Below are 22,366 nucleotides of genomic sequence, written 5' to 3'. Positions count from 1 at the left end.
GTGGCTTAACGCGAGGACTGTTCTCTGTCCTGCGTAGTCCCCGTGGGAGGGGCGAGGGAAGACCGTCCTCAGCTCTGCCTGCTGCCCTGGCCTCTCCTTGTATCTCCCTGCACACCGTCTGCTTCTGAAACAGTCCTAAGATTCAATCAGCAAGTTTTGGAACTCTACACAATACTACCCCTGCATATGACAATGATGACCAGAAGTTTTGTCGTGATTAAACCTTGGAATGAATGTTAATGTACAATCATGAAAACTTTTGTGTTAAAGTGCTTTCACTGGATGTTTATTTTTAGTTTACTTCAACACAAATCGAGGCAAATCGGATTATGGTTTCTACAGGAAAAGTCAGGTGCAAACCATGACTCCGACAACCTCGTCACTCTTTATCTTATACAGATCTTGTCCCTCAAGAAATCTTAAGTTTACTCAAAGTAATGGTGGTGATTTAAGTGAGACGTGCTCTATGATTAGAAATTCAGAGAGGATGACCCAATCCAAACTAAACAACATGTTCCAGAAATTCAAGCTGTTGAATGCTCGAAAATGACACAGTTTCTTACATATGGTCAGCATCGACCACCAATGTATTGGAAAAAACTAGTGTCTGACAAATCTTCGAAACATCTCGACAAGTACTACAGAGCACAATTCCCAACTGCCAGCAAGCCATGAACTCCTAATAACGTCTGCAGTGCATTCTATGAGTACACAGAACATAAAATGCATAAATCCTACTCACGCCACACACGAAAGCGACCCCTCTTACCACAATTCCATTGGCTACATCACATTTTATAACCTTACAGACCCTTGATGTTTTTGGAAGAGAACTAACAATACGTATCAACAGGATCAGCCGACAATACTCGCTGACCGTAGCTGCACTCCATTATTAGAAACATTTGCAAAACAGACATTACACTCATGCAATATAGGATTATCATGCCATGCAATCAAGAGACTAGTAACTGTGTGTACAGACACCGACGTTCAGAAAAAAAAGTGTTATCTGCTTGGTGCGCGTAGATTCAATACCCTACGAATCAGTCTACCTCTGACTTACCCCAAAACGTACAAACATATACAAACTGTAGCAATCGTATGTGTCATAAAAACTGCATAAACACAGACAAGAACTTACGGTTAACACGTACATAACTAACCAAATTATGAACACGAGTTCCACAACATAAACTAAGACGACCTTCTGCACGGCCACAGAATGTACGTTAGTGTAACGCGTTCTACACTCTGTATTTAAGGAAAGGTTTTGTAATGGGTTTCTCATTCAGAAATCACACTTGAAAGCGGTTATTTTTGAGAAGCTCGTGTTAAGAATTGTGTAAATGGAGAAATATCTGTCATCACATGTAGGAATTCGACTTCGGTAGAGTTAATCTCTGTCAAGCCTGCGGTACAGCGTCCTGAAATATTGCTGTTCAATTCGAAAAGTGGTGTGTTCCATTACACTCTTCATCCATAACGTCTCTAGAACTGCCGCATTCTGAAGAGTCAAGTGTTTTATCCGGAACGCCCCGACGTACAGAGAGAGCATTTCTTTGTTTTTACTTTGTAGGAGAGATGGTGGTTTCTCACCAGTACTTTAGATACTGAATAGAAGAAATGCTCCTTCATGTTCTTTGTATTCCTCCTCTGTCATTGCAGTGTCGTCTTTCTGATGTTAGTAATTGCTTCTGCAATCACCTGACAATGTCTACCCACATGCTACTTCTCTAAGCTCATGTATCAGTATGGATCGAAAATGAATATCAGACTTATCTCTTATAACAGAGCGGGATGAAAACGTAAAACTTGCCCAGAAATCAAAGTTACCGAAACTAGTAACGGTACGATAAAACCATTTCTAAGAACTTTTTGCTTGTTGCATTATTTTCTGCACTGGAGAAATAAGTAAATTGTGTTTTATAGAGGGAGAACTTTTAAAGATCAAAATTTAATTCGCAAACAAAAGCTCCAAGCAGCAACAAAACAATTAATTTAATGCCATGATATGTATGTATTACTACATTTTTGCTGTTGACTTGCATGCTACTTTTGAAGGCGTAGAGTACCGTCGACGTACCGCAGTGCTGTAAGCGAGCCGCAGAGGAAAATCAAAGGGGTCCTGCTAGGAAAAGAAATAGTAGCACAGACCATCTCCTGGTTGTTGGGCCTTTTGGAGGGCAACAGTCAGTTGGTTTCCCGCCGTTCTGCAGGGCGCCTCTAGAGACATCGTCGTTGGCCATCGGGGCTCAGTTCGAAGCGGGACTCATCACTGAAGACAATTCTGCTTCAGTCAATGAGATTCCAGGCCAAAGACGTGTTTGGAGACACCCTAGACGGTAGTGGAATATCAACTGTCTATTGCCCGCCTTACGGACTGACAGCCAGGAGTGATGGTCTGACGTGCCATAATTTCATAGCAGGTCTCTTTTGGATGTCATCTGCGGCACGCTTACAGCGCAGAGGTACGTCCACGATATTCGATGCCCAGTTTTGTTGCCCTTGATGGCAAATAGTCCTGGGCTTACATTTGAGCAATATAAGTGCTGCCAGCACACGGTGAGACTTTCCACTGCCTGTCTTCGTCCTTGCCAAACCCTGCCTTGGTTAGCGAGGTCACCAGACCTCTCCGCAGTTGAAAACGCTTGGAGAATTATGGACAGGGTCCTGCAACCAGCTCGAAGTTTTAACGATCTGTGGCGTCGTTTGGACAGAATTTTGCATGAAATCCTTCAGTAGGACATCCAACAAATCTATCAAATCAGTGCCAAGCTGAATAACTCCTTCCATAAGTGCCAGAGATGGACCAACGCGTTATGACTTATTGAGATCGGAAAGCACTTTCTCTTGAAGAAATCAACCAATTTTTCTGGAATTGTAATCATTTTCTTGCCTGTAATGTACATTACATCTACCAATATCCGCACTATTAAAAAAAAATATTCAAATGTGTGTGAAATCTTATGGGGCTTAACTGCTAAGGTCATCAGTCCCTAAGCTTACACACTACTTAACCTAAATGATCCTAAGGAAAAACACACACATCCATGCCCGAGGGAGGATTAGAACCTCCGCCGGAACCAGCCGGACAGTCCATGACTGTAGCGCCTAGACCGGCTAGTCCCGCGCGGCCCGTACTATTCGGATGATTCCTTCATGGTGCGTCGTTTTGTTTGTCTTAGAGGTTATATTATCTTTTTTACGCAACATTAAGAACGTTATACTTATATGGATACGGTGACTGTTCTGTCAGACATGTCCAAAAGAACAGACACCATATCCATATAAGTATATAGTTATGACAATACCGGCCATGACCTTCCTCTTCTGTACGGATGCACACATATTACCCAAACTCTTACGGGACTTGGTAAGAATGTGTTCCACGAGTAATGAGTGTGTTGGGTACGGACACTACGAATGTAGTGTGTGGACATAAAAGGTGAAAATGTGGGTCTCGCGGGAGGCGTGCGCGAGATAGTCCCTGTAGTCGGACTATTCTCTGTGCCCTCGGTGGCTCAGATGGATAGAGCGTCTGCCATGTAAGCAGGAAATGCCGCGTAAGAGTCCCGGTCGGGGCACACATTTTCACCTGTCCCTGTTGATATATATCAACGCCCGTCAGCAGCTACAGGTATTAACATACAATTCTAAATTAATTCTAATTACATAATTTCTGTTTGCTGATGACACCAGCTTCGTAGTGAAGGATCTTGTGTGTAATATTGAAACATTATCAAATAATGACGTTCATGAAATAAGTTCGTGGCTTGTGGAAAATAATTTGATGCTAAATCACAGTAAGACCCAGTTTTTACAGTTTCTAACTCACATTTCAACAAGAACCGATATTTGGATCAGACATAATGGGCATATTATAAGCGAGACGGAACAGTTCAAGTTCCTAGGCATTCGGATAGATAGTAAGCTGTTGTGGAAAGCCCATGTTCAGGTTCTTGTTCAGAAACTAAATGCTGCTTTATTTACCATTAGAACAGTATCTGAAATAAGTGACAGTTCAACACGAAAAGTAGTATACTTCGCATATTTTCATACGCTTATGTCATATGGTATTATTTTTTAGGGTAATTCTTCCGATTCAAAAAGTGTACTTTTGGCTCAAAAACGGGTTGTTCGAGCTATATGTGGTGTAAGTTCGAGACCCTCTTGTCGACCCCTATTCAACAGTCTGGGAATTCTGACATTGCCCTCTCAGTATATATTTTCTTTAACGTCGTTTGTTGTTAGCAATATTAGCTTATTCCCAAGAGTAAGCAGCTTTCACTCAGTTAATACTAGGCAGAAATCAAATCTGCATGTGGAATGCACTTCCTTGACTCTTGTGCGGAAAGGGGTGCACTATTCTGCTGCATCCATTTTCAATAAGCTACCACAACAACTCAAAAATCTTAGCAGTAGCCCAAACGCTTTTAAGTCTAAACTGAAGAGTTTCCTCATGGCTCACTCCTTCTATTCTGTCGAGGGGCTCCTGGAAGAGCTGGAAAATTAATCAAATTCCAGTGTTACATTGTTGATTTTCTTTATTTAAACTTACGAATTGTTACCTGAATACGTTTCTTGTATATCATTTTATCTGTTTCTACTATCGTGTTATAATTTCATGTATTGACTCGTTCCATGACCATGGAGACTTCTCTTTAATTTGGTCCCACGGAACAATAAATAAATAAATAAATAAATAAAAAATAAAAAATAAGAACGATACCACGAAAGCTGATGTAAACAATTTTTTATTATCTGATGACGATGACCGTTCGAAAATGATGGTAACAAAGGCTTATTTCGGAAGCAACTCTCTGTGATTTTAAAGTAATTCAGTTTTTCTGCTCAGAGTGTACAGACAGTTCTATTCGTTCCCCTCCGAAGCACAACACAGTATGTTGCTCTCCCCGTTGCCACGTACAGTGCGCTCGGTTGGGCTGTACCCTGAGTGCTGTGGGTTGCCCTGTGTCAGCTGCTGCTGGACATCTCGTACCCGGTGGACGGCCTGGTGGGGGGCCGCGCCAGGCAGCTGCTGCTGCTGCTGGACCAGGCGGCCGTCGCCTTCAACCACATGTGCTCGGTGGCCGCCTTCAACAGCATGTTCGTCCACTTCGTCGTCATAGCCTGCCAGCACCTGCAGCGCTCCATCGACGACCTGACAGCCGACACCTGCGACATCGTCGCCGTGGTGCGCCACCACCAGCAGATACTCAGGTAGAAGGCACCACGCGGCAGCAAAGACATCCGCTGTAGAACCGTTGTGGTGTGCGTACTGTAAGAGCTTCAGTACACCCTCCATCAGATTATTTGACTTGTCGCTCTAACGAAGTAGCCGAGTGTCAGCAATATGTCTCGTGTTCTTACCGTGGCGTGTTTATCTTCTGCCGTTAGGTCAGACGATAGAAATGCCACTTGCACCCTTAGAGTAGCAGATTGACGGTGACCAACTTGAAACAGACCTTGATTTTCACACACATTTATTAAAATAATAACAAGGATAAAAATTACTTAACTTTGTTCTGGATGCTATTTACAATTGACAATCTGAAGTTCCTTTGGTATTGGTACGTTAATGTTATTCTCACATACATCTGTGATACTTGACAAAAGTGTCTATACATTTATCTGCATGGCTATGTACAGGAATATGGAATTGACACCAAGCTTACAGCTTGCTAAGATATGCAAAGGGAGGGCGTGCAACAGGATATATGGAGTTGACATAATGTATGTGAATAGAAACAGGTAGATGCTCCTTTCAATTTCCTAGAATGTTTCTCTTGAGTAGGCGGTAGGAAAAGGTAAAACGATGTGTAAATATTTATGAGTATTAGGGATTTTTTAGCAGCACTTGAAATATCAATGACCTAGCCACAGAGGTCAATCACGTAGACTGGTATCTAACTGGATTGGATTCGAATCCTGCTGTTACTTATTTTTCAAATTAATTTTGTTTATTGCGATGTTAAGCTATTATCTACATTTAAAGAGTTCAATTTATTTATGTAAAATTAATATACTCAGTTTAGTTACGATAGCTACCCTGGAAAGTCAAGAGGCTGCAGGTGCTGGTAAAAAAAGAGAGTATACGAGGAATTTATTATGAAAGTATAGGAAAAGCATTGGATGTTTGTTCGGAATGCATTTTTTTGTTTTCCATGTTTGTCATTCGAGGACAGTAACGCGTGAGCTACAGATAGCGTGAAAGAACTAGAACATGTTAACATTAATAAAAAAAACATGGCTAAAATCATTAACTTACAACACCATACACGATCTTAATGCAACAGGTAACGCTAATATTGCAACAATATTAGTTCACGCCCGTCATGACGATGTAGTGGAACAGAATCACGTGCCCTTAGCGCTAGGATTTCACCCGGAACAAGTCCCTGCCATTCACCCCCCTCCACGCCTATCCATAGTGTAAGGCCCTCCCCTAAACAGCCGCGAGTTCCGGAAACAGGAAGCTATATCAAAGTTGTTATCGTCACAGTCCAACACATGTTACACTGTGATGAAATTCAGTAATGATAAGAAATTTAAGTTTTTCTGAATAGTAATATAATATGAATTTGCATTATTAAAGAAATAAAAATATTTATAGAGAATTGAAAGCATCGCCGCAATAGAAATAAAAAAATAACGTGATGATATTTTAGGGCAATAAGCACAAATTTTCATTAACTAATTCACTTATTATAATACTTTTATTTGAGGGAAACAGCACAGCAAACATACAATGCGAAAACAATGGTCTTGAATCTGTCATGTCGATAGTAAAGCCACAGATGCAGTCGACTAACTCTGTTGTCTAAAATCAACGTTATATAGAAATAAGTGAAAGTCGTTTTGTTTATATAGGCCCTCATAGTAGCTCACGAAAATTAAAGAATATAAGAATGCCATAAAGTAGAAATGCCTAATGAAAGCAGTAAGATATTTGCTTATATGGTATATTTCGTTAGTATTTGCATGGGTAATGGGTGAATTTTAACTTGTAAATTCTTCGAATGCTATACCTGTGCATTATAAACGAGGGTATAAAGAAATGTGGCTGTTTCTGTGTGATTAGTGTCCGATATGCCGTTCCAAACGTCTCAGGAAAATAATCTGTCGTTATTCTTTGTCCTGTCTATTTTTAACCAAAAGATTTATTAATTTCATAAATGTCATTCAAACTATTTTTTAAAAATAATATTGATGATCCGTATGTTGGTCACAGAGCAATTATGGAGGAAATAAATGCTGCAGTGTTTCACGGCTGTAAAACGTCCTCCATGCTGTGCTAACTCTTCTTCCACCCCTAAAACTTTTCAGCAAAACTATTCAATGAATAACACGCAAAAACAACCTGGATTGATCTAACAAGAACAAAGTAATTTTGATGCCCTCTGGAATTATAGTGAACACTGGTGCTTGTTTCGCTTATACTGTCTGAGTTCTGAAACTCTAGTGTCAAGTATACGGTGGTTCCTCTTTCTCCGAGCAATTATTCTTTGAGGGTAGGTTTCTCCTGTTTTAGGTTTGAGTGCTTTTTCTCACATAGAAGTATGTTTCTTCATAGGCTATTTATCTGAATACTGAGTTCTCGTATTTAAAGAATTCAATGCTACATTTTTTTCTCTTTTGTTTGCTGTGGAAGTACCTGGCACAGCTGAGGCCAATTGTGCACGTATTTTATAACGTGTGTTTTAACTATCTGGCAAAATTTAAGACCTAGCAAGATATTAATTTAACATTCACTCCAAGTGCAGCCGAACGCGGTAAACCACGTGGGTCAACTGAAACGATGTCCAGGCTCCGAACAAAGACCGGGAATACCGGGGGTGAGTGGGCGGGACTTGTTCCGGGTGAAATCCTGGCGCTAACGATTCCTAACAGAATCCGTTTGTTTTTGTAATATTTTAGCATATACGAAAAATTTCGCACGAATCACCACTTATCATTGTTGTGATCGTATCTTGTGTCATTGGGCACACAATACGATCACCTCTGACTCCCATAACCGCTAATTTGGACAGCAAGTGCCTTATATCTGAAATAGCCACAGCTGTCACCCAAGATCAGCTTGATTCGACGCTTAGCTGAAGCCATTGTTGCTGCCAGAGGTAGCAGCTTTGTGTAATGAATTTCACACCCTCCGTACCCCCCAACTCACCTATTAATCTAATTATTCCTACTGTAGTGTAAACAAACAACAAGTATGAGTAAAATTTCGTTATTTGCTAACCTTCCTGGTGTTGAAATTTTAATTGCCAGCAGTGTATGTTATAGCCACATCCGTACAAACTGCATTGCTATAAAAAAATTGGTACATCTTATCCTGCATTGTTCTCCCATCTAATTTGCTTGACGTTCTACAAACAAAATGACTGTTGAAAGAACGACTGACCTCTGTGCGAGATGTCATTAGTCATTTGCTATCCCTGCGATTCTTCGCATTCATTAGTATCAGGACTACTTTTTTTCAACATCCGAGTGGTTGCGGAATGTAAACCACTGCGAAAATAAAAAAAAAGTTTTATTTCAACTTGTTGCTACACCTTCCAGCTACTTCTCTACATAGCAACCACTCCGACTTAGGCATTTGTCATAGTGGGGTACCAAAGTTCCAATACTCTTGTCACAGATGGAAGCCGTGTACGTTTTCCGCCAAATCTCTACGCTGGTCTGCAGCTCGCTGCCCATGTCGAAATGCTGTCCTCGTAGGCAGCGGTTCATGTGAGCGAATAGATGAAAATCTGAGGGAGCCACGTCCAGGCTGTATGGTGGGTGGTCAAACACTCCCTAGAGAAAACACTATGGGAGTGTCGTCTTACATTTGCAGTGTACGGCCAAGCATTGTCATAAAGAAAGAAATACATGACGGATACGTCATGTGGGCTGCATGAAATGAGGCTGAACCACTCAGTTTTCCAAGAAGGTCGTTGTTAAAATACGTCTTCTTGAAACGTCAAACAGCTAATGTGTTCCAGCAATTCTGTTATATCTCTATTTACAGAAGCAAGCTCGTCACCCATCAACGTTAATTGCACTCATGTCAGTCTGACTTGATATGGATACCATGAATTCAATTGTTGGTTGTACAAGTTTTGCCCACAAGTCATTCGTGAACAGCTCTCCAAGCATCCTATTAATAAATCGGCGCCTGTTAGTTTCTTTCCCAACAACCTAATTGACATAAAACTTTCACTTCATATTTCTGCATATTATCTGTTTCAACTCGCATGACACCGGCTGTCACTAGCTGTGACTCGTTAGTCATCCAGTGAAAGATCACTAAATTTTCACGATTCGCAAGTGCGTACCTTACAGTTTTTCGGTATTAAGAGCAGTTTCGTCACAGGGATTTATGTTATCGAGATGGATCTCTTATGAGCTGATCCGTCCTCATAGTTAATCCCAACACGTTCAGAAGGTCTACCCCCTAAGTAATTAAAGTCCAACACGAACAGCAATGATTCTGTTAAACTTCCTTACTTCACAACAGATGTCACTTTGTGACTGTGGATTATTATCTCAATTGATGTGTAGCATTTTTTCATGTTAAGGTGGTTAAAAAATAGCTCTGAGGTCATCAGTCCCATAGAACTTAGAACTACTTAAATCTAACTAACCTAAGGACGTCCCACACAACCATGCCCGAGACAGGATTCGAACCTGCGACCGTAGCAGTCGCGCGGTTCCGGACTGAAGCGCCTAGAAGCGCTCGGCCACCGCGGCCGGCTCATGTTAAGAAAGATTTGACGTATTGTAGTTAGAAGTTGCAAAATCATAGCTTGTATTTACCTCACATACATTGCAAGGAGTATCGAAATTATATGTACGCTAATCATCGTCCTTTCGAATGACCCCAGATATTCTGAAGATAAAAATATTCCATATGTCGAAGAACTACTAATCACCTACTATTCAGTATTTCTGGGTTTAATGGATCAACTAACATTAGCCAATGAGAAATTTCTAATGCCGTCGGCACACGGACCGTGCATCCGAACGTTGAGCGTTGAGCGTTCCGAGTTTCTGACGTCACAGCATGGAATAGCACGCTCGGGAGTCTTTCCGAACGTGCAGAGCAATATTTGGCATGTCAGATATTCTGAGCGTGCGTCTGAGCGTTGACCAATGGCATGGCACAACGCCACCTACGACATAAACACGCAGTCTCCCTTCAGTACAGAGTTGTAAGGCGCCATATTGGCATTCATTTCAAGCCTATGTGTATATATGCCGTTCCGAGCACCAGAAAATTGAGAATCACTGCAAAACCGGTTGTTAACTGTGTGATTCGTACCAATAAAACAACGAGAAATGTCATATTCGTGGCAAAAGAATTATTGTAACTTGCGTATAATGAGAGTAGGCTATTTGAAGGCAGCGACACAGTGAAGATCCAGCCAAAACGCATTGTTCTTGGTACAATGTGTTATAATTAAATTTCAGTTAGTAAAATATCTGCGATTAAGGTTTTTAGCGAGAGGTAAGATACTATGATTTGATACAAAAGCTGTGATGTTGGTTTAGCGTAATGAATTGCGTCACTATTTAATAATGAACTTTTTTTGTTGCGGCGGTGGTTCGCGTCCTGACACAACCAATTTTTTTTCGTAACATTCACGTTTTTATTAGGTTCAGATACTTTATTATTAGTTTAATGTAAGTATAGACTATAATGTTAGATGTTATGTAAATACAAGTTCACCTTTTTTTGAGGGGTGACTTTGTTCGATTGGCTTAATCTAAAGGACAGCTTTCGCTACTTGTATAACGATATTTTGCTCCTTCTTCTTTTACGCTTCGTATTTCACATGTTGCAAAGATTCTGCTACTGGGTAGAAACAGTGATCAAGTAAGACTGACCTTGGGGTTTTACTAAAATGTGGGAATGATGAAATAATGTTTATCTTATGCGGAGAAGTATTCCAATTTTGTAAAGCACTGTTTGTCATGGGACTTTTATGAGCCTGTGTCCTTATTGATTGGACATGGTACTTTACTTTTCGTGGACGATGGAAGAAATGTGCATTTTAATAGAGCTAACGTGGGAATTTTACGCGCTCCCGTTGAGTAAACAGTGTGATTAACGAACTAGAAACGTTCCTCAACTGTCGCTGGAGTGCGTTGCGATCGCGTATACCACGTTGGGGTCCACGTACCGTATGCACAAGTCGCATCATTCCTGAGCGTTCAACAGCACGTTGAACTTGGCACGCTCAACGTTAACGTTCGGCAGCACGGTCCGTGTGCCGACGGTTTAAGCCTGGTTTAGATGAAACACATTTCGACGCTCGTCCACACACTAAACCCCTCCTTCCCCGTCCCGCCGGCCCATCACCCCTCCCCACCCCCAGAGCGAGCACGTTCGCGCGCGAGCGCTCGGCCGTGCGCGCGCGCGCGCGCCCACACACACACACACACACACACACACACACACAAAAAGCATATGCTGAATACATCTCTCGCACAATCGTCTGATCGCGACGTCATTTACACAAAAACTACATGTTATTTACATCACCTTCTGCCATTGAGTTACATGAATAAATTGGAGAATATCTGACAGCTATCTGGGTAGTTGCATGGGGAAGATTCCGTGATGTGTCGCTTGTTAGGAGGACTGAACTTTTAGGTTCGCGATGGTAACTTGCTGGGATACTTGAGTGGCATCAAGTGTTATTAGCGATCTGTGAGACACGTTAGATTTTTATGGATTTTAAAGTTACATAGATCATATCAAACATAAAATTTTCATGCGATGACAGTTGTAATTACAATAGGATGAAGTTGTGACTGTTGAAAGAGGACCATATAAGAATGTTGGTCAAGGCAGCCATCACATCTCGGTATTTACTAAAATTTACTATTGTAATTTCTACTTTTTCTCTATTTCTTATTGTTAAGCTGATAGATGTAGAAAAGTTTCTTTTACTTCACAGGTACATTAAAGAGCTAGAAGACGTGTACTATATTATCATGCTTTGGGTTTTCCTTCCAATGATGGCGGTCATGTGTCTCATCATGTTTGCCTTACTAACCGTAAGTATTCAGCACAGGCAACTGTAGTTTCTGTTTGCGAATTTTGTTAACTTTGCAGTTCACTCTTCATAGAAGACAGGCGCCTGTAATTTCCGCTAAATACCTACGCTGACATACCTATTTTATATTTTCCTATTTGGGATTTTCACAACGCAGAATTCATTGTGGATATATTATGTGCTAATGCAATAAACGTAAGTGGAAGTAAAGCAGTCTGCTGGAATACAAATAACAACATATGGTTTTTTTTATTAATCTTCGTTTAATAGGTAAAATTACTGATAGTGTGTCATATTTGCTTTACATGTGATTTTTTATAAAAGGATCAGAAAATTTGTTTGCTTTGCACTATTACATTTATTAATAACAAATAATTTTCTGATGCATTTCAACATATAGATACAACCTATTCATTGCAAAGAAACGTGCTATAAGAATAATATTTTGTTGTGTACACCTTCTAACATTATGTAGGAAACTATTCGCAAAACTAAGCATAATAACAACAATTTTAAATCTCATTAGCTCTCTTGCGACATTTCTTAAGAAGAATCAATCATAACTTCATAATCACATAAAGTAAATATAACACTACGAACAAAAATAACATTTTCTATCCAAACTTAAACTTACTTTCACAGAAAATGTTGTGTGTTCAGCCATATAAGTGATATCTTGTGATTTAAGATGCTGGAAAATAATGAAGCTTTGACAATCAAACTTAAATATAAAGGGTAATCAAATGAAAACGAGACATATGAAGAAAAAGTAAGTAATCCATTTATTATTTCACAAGTTACAGCCATAACTATTAATACATCTATCCCACTGTCATACAACAATGCCATTGTCTTCATGCAAAAATGTTTGTGGTTACCTATAGAACCATGAATGTCCCCGGGCACGCACCTTTTCGTCCGAGGCTAATCGACGGCCTCTAATGTCTCTCTTCACGCTTTAAAACTATGGAAATCACACGGGGAGAGATAGTAGTTGTATGGATTATGTGTAAGAGCCTCTCAGCGAAACTTCTGCAGCATAGTCCCAACAATCTTGGCGATATGTGGGCAAGCTGATATCTTTTGCCAGTGGACAGTTTTTCACTTGCCGGACATATGCTCTGTGGATAAACATTGTGTCTTTAATGCAGAGGTTTGCATTAGCTTCTGTATTCTCTTGCTGTTGATCATTGCTAATTATTTCGCATTTAAAAGCAGTTTCCCAAAGCAAGGCTAAAGGAGTGCTCAGAACCTCTGTCCGCTCCTCCGCCCTCTTTGGCAAGGACGTTGGCAGAATGAGGGTGGCCTCTTATGCCGGAAGTCTTCGGCCGCGATTGGTGGTAGCATCTTAATACAGAACATATTTATTAAGTGATAAGCCACCTGGTTAGTAACGTGTGGGTCCAGATGTGAAACGAATTACAATTGCGATTCTGCGTGGCAATGATTCGACAACTCATTGGTAGGTTTCCGGAGGTGTGTGGCACCTCTTCTTTGTGTAGAGGCAATTCCTGTAGGTTACCGGCATCTGAATCGTGAGACCGGAGCTGCCGCTTGATTTTTCGACAGATGTGCTATACAAAATTCAGATCGTGCCATTTTAGTGGGCAAGATATCAACGAGAGTTTACTACCATGATTTACAAACCTTTTAACATATCTTTGCCCTTGTGACTCGAACAGTTCCAATGCCATCGCCAAAGATAAAAAACTTGAAATGATGCAGGTGGACTATAATGATGGTTACGTAGCCCTCATCTTTTATGGTGCCTCCGGTCACTATCACAGGTTCTAAGGACGTCCAGGTGAATGTCCAACATCAGAGTGCATACCTGGCACAGTGAATGATTCGGAAAGCTTTTCGCCTGGACGACAGTGTCCCGGACACGGCTATTGACTTGGTGTGGAAAGAAACGAGTTTTATTCGAGCAGGGGACGAGTTTCCATTGTGCCACCGTCCAGTCTCGCTGGTCCTATGTCCATGCAATCGTAATTAAGGATGTCGTAGAGTCAATATGACAACTCTTGTGGGTTGTATGCTGCGGAGCCTCACGTTCAGCCATTGTGCACTGAAAGATGTGCTCCAAAACACTTTTGCCGGCACCAGAGTTGTACTCTGTCTTCAAATCCGCCAGAGACTGCCATCTATCCGGCTTCATTCAGCAGGCAAGACTTCGGTCTTCACATTGTGATTCACCGTCCTTCACCACTTGTCATAGATGCTCACGACAGTAGTACCAATAGGCTTACGGACAATCATTCTTTCCACGCACTATTCGCGAGTGGATCAGTTAGTGGTACCGAAAGTATCCTCCACCAGATACCATTAGGTGGCTTGTGGAGTATCATGTAGATGTAGATGTAGATGAATCTTAGCCATACCTAGACGCTTGTTTCCAGGCGCTTGGATCATAACAATCTGCGGTTTTTCCTGCTGTTATTATAGCGCCCTTTCTTGTTATTCTTCACTTTTGGTTTGTTTTATTGTCGATCCGATTTCTTCAGTGTATTCTAGTGGTAACTGGCGTTGCCAAATAGCAGTGCGGCTATTTATCTGACGTTCGGAAATGTATTTTGTGTCCAAACGCCTTGATGTTCTGGTTTTCCAAGGCCTGCGGTTTTTCTGTAGAAAGATCGCGTAGTCTCGCGGAAGCGTTCGCGGAGACATTGAACGCCAGCAGTTTGGTGTACGATCGCGGACGGGAGATTGCACTTCACAAGTAGCGCCCGATTTTCCAAAGTTTGGAGCATCTTCATATGTTTTCCAGCGGCGTTACCTATACAACAGCCTGAACACCATTACAGGCTGGAGGAGCGTCTTGTTCAGTACCACGATGTGTGGAGCCAATGTCGTTTTGGATTGAGGGCCGGGTAAAAAGTGAGTCCTTCAGTTGTCTTTCTCCTGATGTCCGACGTTGTTCTACAGCCACGGTAGACGCTAGTCCCGCTCGACCCCAAGCTAACGTGGGATATCGCCCCAGGGATGCCGAGGTGCGGAATAATATCAAATAATGTGTTGTGACTTGGCAAGACAGCCAAGCCACTGTGAGGTGAAGCCGAAAGGCACGCGTTTAAGCTCACGCAGGCTGGCGTGAGGTCTGGAACAGTTAAGGGAATTTATAGTAGCAAAGTAAAGTACGTAGCTTCTTGAATACTTACCTTTAATCCATAATTGGTGAACATCGCTCTGACTGTACATGCATCACAAGATAAATAGCAAATGATAATGGCGCCTTGCTAGGTCGTAGCAAATGACGTAGCTGAAGGCTATGCTAACTATCGTCTCGGCTAATGAGAGCGTAATTTGTCAGTGAACCATCGCTAGCAAAGTCAGCTGTACAACTGGGGCGAGTGCTAGGACGTCTCTCTAGACCTGCCGTGTGGCGGCGCTCGGTCTGCAATCACTGATAGTGGCGACACGCGGGTCCGACGTATACTACCGGACCGCGGCCGATTTAAAGGCTACCACCTAGCAAGTGTGGTGTCTGGCGGTGACACCACATAATGTCAAGTCAAAACCGCTGGTAGATCCAAAAACAGGTGCCGACGCCATTATTATGCATCAAGTTTCGCCTAATAAAACGTTTGTTAGATGTCTGAAAAATTGCTCAGCAGCCATTGGATACCTGCTAGGCATCTTTCCCAAACTGGACGAGGCAAAAGTCAAAGCTTTTCTTTCTGTGGGACGTCGGATAAAGATGATCATAGAACGGATACTCTCTGAGAATGAGCAAATTTCTCGGAATTGGTTTGTAGCAGTTGTTTAGAGCCTTTTCGACAATCATAAGATCCAAATCATGCGCAACTGGATAAGACTGTATTGAAAAACAACGATTTAATGAGATACAAGGTGCTAATATTCTCGACGATCACCTAGACTAGTTCAAGGCGAACATCCGGTCAAAGTCGGGAAAGGAAGGGAAGGCTTCCGTCAAGATATTTTGGATTTTGAATACCTCTATCAGTGACAGTATAAGGGAAACGGGATGGGGGACTACACCTGGGGTTTATTCGTTAAAGTGATTCACCTTACAGTCGTAAATCTCGGAAACTTAATCACTTCCAGTTTACGTGTCCATGTTTCTTGGTTTATGTAGGTTAGATTTAGTATGTGTGTTTCAACTAACATTATTCAAAAGGAAATTTTATTTCCCTTCTTTCCTAATATGAAATAGGTAAGTTTGAAAATATTACTTACATATTCAAGAAAGCAAAGCTTGAATTGAGTAACTGTTATTATTCACACTACTGGGGCACAAAGGTTTAGAAAATAACATTTAAAACACAAGGAGAAAAACACAGTTACATAGGGTTATCCAATAATCAAGGGGAATTGGAACGTGCTGGTAGGGCAAGGAAGAGAAAAAAAAAAGCTGCAGGAGAATAAGCTCTTGGGGTAGTAGGAAAGAGTGAGGACAAACAGTAATTGAGTTCTGCAAAATATTTTAGCTAGTAACGCAGAATATATTGCTCAAAATCGCAGAGAAGCGACACGGAGACGCTTAAAAATTCCAGCTGGATTACATCACGGTCGTAAGCGTACTTACGGCTAGATATACAGCCAGATAATAATCTGGTAATAATGAATAGTAGACAGGAGCTTAAGAAAATCATTCGTAAGCATCAGTGTGGAAAGAAATGGGATACTGAAGTATTGAGGAATGACGAGATGCGTTTGAAGTTCTCTAAGGCTGCAGATACTGTGACAATGGATAAAACAGTAAGCAGTTCAGTAGAAGGAGACTAGACATCTCTAAAAGGGACAGGCATAAAACTTTGACAGAAAAGTATAGGTGCAAAGACAGTATCAGCGAAGAAACTTTAGGTTACTGAGGACGTACTTCAGTTCATCGACGAAAGCACGAAATAAAAAAAATCTATTTGTGACTGGAACACAACAAAATAAGTCACTTAGCTTTCCGTGGTCGAGGCTTACCGACACAGCACACAGAAAAGAATATGTGAGAGGGAACTGTGTGAGAGACTGTGGTGCGTAATTTCTGTCACGTACTATGAAACATTTCAGCACGAATATTGCCATGTGCTTTGTAACCGTACTTCCTTTATCAATTCTAGTCTTATGACTGGTATGTTGCGGCCCACCATGAATTCCTCTACTGAGAAGAACTTCTTCTCAGGACAGCACTGTCACCCAATGTTCTGTATTAGTTTCGGAATATATTCCAACGTCTGTCTTCCTCTATAGCTTTCACCTATTTTGCTTCCTCTAGCACCAAAGAAGTTTTTTCCTGTTGTGTTAACAGATGCCCTGTTACCCTGTCGATGTTTCTTGTCAGCGTTCTCCAGACGTTTCTTTCCTCGTTGGTTTTGCGGAGAACCTCATTCCGTAACTCATCTGCCTAGCAAATTCCCAAAATAATATCTCATCTCAAGACAGTATGTGAATAAGAGATCGACAAATTCTACCGCAGGGCTCCAATAGAAAATGAAATATGTGATTGAAGGATAAGGCCGAGTAGGAGAAGGAAGACAATCAGAATTCATGTTCACAAATCCTTAAGATTTCGTGACTAATGCAAGGGAAAAAAATATATTCTAGGATCTAAATAAGTTTGTTTCCTTCCTTATCATTCAACATTTCAAGCACACTAGTCTGAGCCTGCACTGGAGCTTTTCCAGTGACAGAATATTTTCAAAGACGCTGTCGTATCTCCGCGTAGAAAAAAGTTTACACTACGGCTTCTTTCTAAAAAAAAGAAGTCGTTGGGAAAAAACCTTCAGGCTCTGATAGTGTGTCGTTGTCAGACAGTAACGCGAGGGATGGGAAATATTTAAACTAAAAAATGTTAATGCCACTGAGGTGGTTTTCAGGACGTTATTTATGCTTCCCACGCTCGTAGTTGCTAAATACTCTCTCTAAGCGTGGACACCGCGATTCTGGAGGCCTGAACCCATCACATCAACTGCAGTCGGGATTACTCTTAGTGATTTCCAATAAATTTCGGTGATACACTCTCGGACGGAATAAAACAAATTCCCCCTACATCAGAAGTCTTTGGTTGTCAGAGAAAGACAGATTTCTTAAGAGTATTGGCAGTGATTTGAATCATTATTATCTACAGAAACCGTTCGAACAAAATATGAACAATAAATGAGAAAAATACCTTGTATTTCTTTTTGTGACAGATTACATCAGTGGACATTGAGTTCCTTGAGATGCTGGCGTTCTTTCTCATTTACTTCATCACCAACGGAGTGATATCCATATGTGGCAGCATGCTGACTTCCAAGGTATGACTCTTGTGTTCCTCGCGCTAACTGTAAAGTTAATTTCCCAGGTATGATGTACTCTCGTACAAAATTCTCTTGCTATACAGAGCATCAGTAATTGAAATGATTACTGTACAAAAGATATACGCTTTTCCATATAATATTAGAACTAGTGATAAACGAGCCAAAACAACTGGTCGCCACTAATGTCTTCTTATATTATAGGAGGGCGTAGCTATACACAGCAGCAGCAATTAAAACGATTATTACAGAAAATGTGTTTGCTTTCCCATATATTATTAGAGATAGAAATAAACGAGCACAAAACAGTTGGTCACTACTAATGTCATCTTATATTATAAACAGTGAGTAACGTTTAATAAAAGAATGCTGACCATGCAGTAGGAAGACAAAAGAAACAAAAGTTAATCAAAGAGGAAAATGTTAACCAAGTAGTCTCAAAGAATATAAAAACAGAACACACAGTAGCGTAATTATTCTCAGTTAACAGATTTATGGACAACGTAAAAGAATCTTTTGCGGCATAAATGCTGCCAACTGATTTTGAGAACGTTAGTTAATCTGTATGAAATGTTTTTATATCTGAATCCAAAAGATGACTGACACAAATAATCTTCTGAAACCTCTGAACATGTTTTTATTGCGAAACTGAAATATTACCAATAATTCGATAGCGATCCTTTGGCTATTCATTGAATACACGACATCTTTTTCAGTTGTTCAGCTGAAATGGATATTTAATATAATAGACGTATCTCAAATCATTTCAACTGAGTGAAGCAATATTTTCTTTTCTAAGAATGTTCTTATCATATTTTGTTTGTATGGGTACCTACAATATTTGGATTATGAATAAGAGATAGAAAAGAACATTAGTTTCATTTCAAATGTGTCGTAATTACTTCTTATGAAAAAGTTTTCATTTAATTTAATTAAGTAGATCAATGTTAAAGTGAATTTTCTTTTGCTCGCGAAAGTCTCTGCTGCACTGAATCTTCTCGCTAGTTTTCCACGTATAACGTTATCTATTGGAATTATTTATTAGGTTCTTCTTTAATGATATATTCATAAACTCAGTTTTTAGGAACTGCAGATTTCTTAATTGTCGATTAATGATTTTTGTGTAATGATTCTGAGCAGATATGCTTCTTCTTCTGCTTTCAGTAATTCGTGAAATGGTTTCCTCGGCTAGGATCTTTCATATTTTCAGACTGTTTCTTTTAATTCTAATTTAGAAAATATTATTACTGAGTATGTTTTTCAATAACTTCGTTTGAGACTTATACCAATCTGAAAGCATTTGTGAGATTTTTGTTTTCGTACAGTCCATCAAAAATTCGTGTCTTGAAACGTAAGGGTGAGATCTAGATGCTGCAAGAAGACAATTATGGAAGATTTCAAAACCAGTGCGGTGAAGCGGCAGTCTTGTAAGAGCAGTATTTGGGCAACGGATTTGGAACAGCTATGATTTATAGAATAATCTGTGGAATATCAAGTTGTGCTATTTTCCACGTGAAAGAGACTAAATTTCTATATTTACAAACTTTGGACTTGTGCAGCACTCTATTCATTCTTGTGCAGCAGGCCAAAGCTTATCCATAATAGAAAATTCCGAACGGATTTCCTAAGCAAATTAAACTTCATCATACGGAATTTGGCGTGCATAATTATTCTAAATACATCGATGCAAAAACTGTGCAACCGAAAGCTTTTTTAAGCTAAGAAATCGGTATATCTCCTCCAGAATAACGAAACAACTCTGGTTTACAAATTTAGCAGAAACGTTGCGTGTTCCATGTGAGTGTTTGAAAGCTCTCTCGGCAGCCGATCCGCGAACAGGAATCATGAGGAGATTTGGGGGACTCCCAGTTGACAACTGAATGTGTGCAGCTCCTCTCCGCAATGCATGTAAGACACGGCCTATAGGATTCATATCCGGAGATCCCCGTCGGCCATTATACAAATATCCTCACCTGTAAGTTGTTCATTTACAACTGGACCCAGGTGTAAACTAGAGGAAGCGCACAGTCTGGGCGTCTGAAGAGCCGCATGTGTCGTTGTGGCACTTAACTCTCTGCTTCCGACCTTCAACGGAGACGTGAAATGCCGCGCGTAAAGTCAATGAGATGCTTCTCCACAACAGAAATACTCTACCACCAAACCGGTTCCTTTCTGCGGTGGTCCTGCATTTATGAAACCTACTTCTCTCCCTCCAGAAATGACTGACGTTACCGTAAAATGAAACAGAGTTTGCGTGAACATAACTCCGTTCACTCGTGGCTCAGTCTTGAGGTTGCTGGCTCTTCTGTACCCGGACACCTTCCTGCTATGGTTGTGAACGGGGAACTCACTACAGAGTATCTGGGATGCTTACACTTCTGAGCCTCATGCGCATCCTTTGCGGGAATCCACAATTCTTAAATAATTGAATTTCACAGTTAAGGTCAGCTTCCTTCCTGTTGTGGAGTGGTTATTTTTTCTCTATCTTGGACTCGCTTGCAACGAACAATGTTAGGCATTCGGGACGTTTGCAAAAGTCTTGAAATGTCACATTGTACTACATTCAATGCTGCTGAGGGTGTCATCATTGTCTGAAGCGCTTCAAGGCACAACTGAAAAGTTGTGATTCCTGTCCACTGCTTTCCACTGAATCACAAGCCTGTGAGAGCAAGGAGTACACAGATAGAGCGCAATTAATCTGCTTACCAAGCTCAACGCTCAGCGAGCTTGTTTCTGAGTCAAAGAGGCGATCCATACCCCTTTGGATCTTCGTGGTGTCTTAACGATGGGGGAGAATAAATTTTTATCGAGATGAATATCGAGAAACGTGATTTAAACTGAAAAATTCTCGTTAAAAATATTACTATGATTTCATGTAGACTAGGCTGATTTTGTAAAAAGAAATGCTTCTAGTAATAGCACTTTTTTCCTCTAAATTGGTCTGATACACCGGCCTGCCTGAGCGTCGTCTCCACGCTGGTTTAGATAAAAGCTAGGCTGGTCTCCAACCTCCTCTTCAGAGGATACAACACATACACAGTTAAAAACATGTAACAAAGTTTACGCGAGGGAGATGGCACACAGGACTTCCCTGTCTTAGGTTAACTGCCCATGATGTGCAAATTGTTATTTAAACTTTTAGACCTGCGTTTATATAGTGTAAGTGTATGCGTGGAATCACACTTGATACTTGCCGCGTTGAATTCAACGATAACGAAGAAATCGAAGATTGGTACAAGCTTGAAGAACCTGCTAGCGAAATTGTCCAATTTGATTACCAACTTTCTCCCAAGGAGGAGACAGCTGGTAAATATTTGGAAAACGTCAAGTTTACCACCAAGAGCTATTGATAAAATTTCTTTATTTAACAGCCATTTTCAGTCCACAGACCATCATGAGTTTCATAGAAACATTTACAGCATAATATCATGCGCTATAAAGCCGTTGGCGCCAGGTAACATAGTACCGTAAATTACGTCGTCAATGAGAAACTGCCAGTCGGTGCACTCGATCACGCTACATCAACAGTCAGTCAACTTTTTATCGGGCGTTAATGGTATTACAACGGCTAATATGATGCTGTCAACGATTTTATGAACCCGATGATGGTCTGATGATCGCAAATAGCTGTTAAATAAAGAGATTTTATCAGCAGCTCTTGATAGTAAGTACAGTTTATAATAAATATCTCACTCTCTTTCTGAACGTAATTTGTGTAGACGAAAAAGTGAAGTTACAGATCGTCAACAGAGAGAGCAAAAAATGCATCATCAGATAACGCCTCTTTCTGCTTCTGAGAAAGCAGGCAAACTCATTTATTGTCAGTGATCGTACCGTGCGCGACTGGGCTGTAGTTATTGCTAAGGATGGCGAAGAATAACTAGATTTATACCAAGAAAGAGATCGAAAAATGAGACTAAAACTGAAATGTTTTCGTTAAACCCAAAATAAAACCCTGATTTCAAACAGAGTTAATTAGATTAATTTTTAAAAAATGCCATCTGAAAAGCGTGTTTTTTAAAGAAGAAACCCATACACAGCCGACTGTGATGTAAATGTTATCGTTTA

The 22,366-nt window shown here is 40.6% G+C and overlaps 1 protein-coding gene across 1 annotated transcript in view; it reads left to right on the top strand.

Annotated features, from left to right (window-relative positions):
• The window catches only part of LOC126431019 (putative odorant receptor 85e), an 81,224-nt gene that overhangs the window by 25,680 nt on the left and 33,178 nt on the right, over nt 1-22,366 (top strand). Inside the window, exons 2-4 of the mRNA XM_050090431.1 lie at nt 4,982-5,223; nt 11,949-12,048; nt 18,194-18,298. Coding sequence (XP_049946388.1) covers nt 4,982-5,223; nt 11,949-12,048; nt 18,194-18,298 — 447 coding nt within the window. The remainder of the gene's footprint in view (nt 1-4,981; nt 5,224-11,948; nt 12,049-18,193; nt 18,299-22,366) is intronic.

The sequence above is a fragment of the Schistocerca serialis genome, chromosome 1, assembly GCF_023864345.2.
Source record: "Schistocerca serialis cubense isolate TAMUIC-IGC-003099 chromosome 1, iqSchSeri2.2, whole genome shotgun sequence".
NCBI classification, from domain to species: domain Eukaryota; kingdom Metazoa; phylum Arthropoda; class Insecta; order Orthoptera; family Acrididae; genus Schistocerca; species Schistocerca serialis.
The sequence above is the reverse complement of the archived record's forward strand: the minus strand, read 5'-3'. Positions and strand labels throughout refer to the sequence as shown.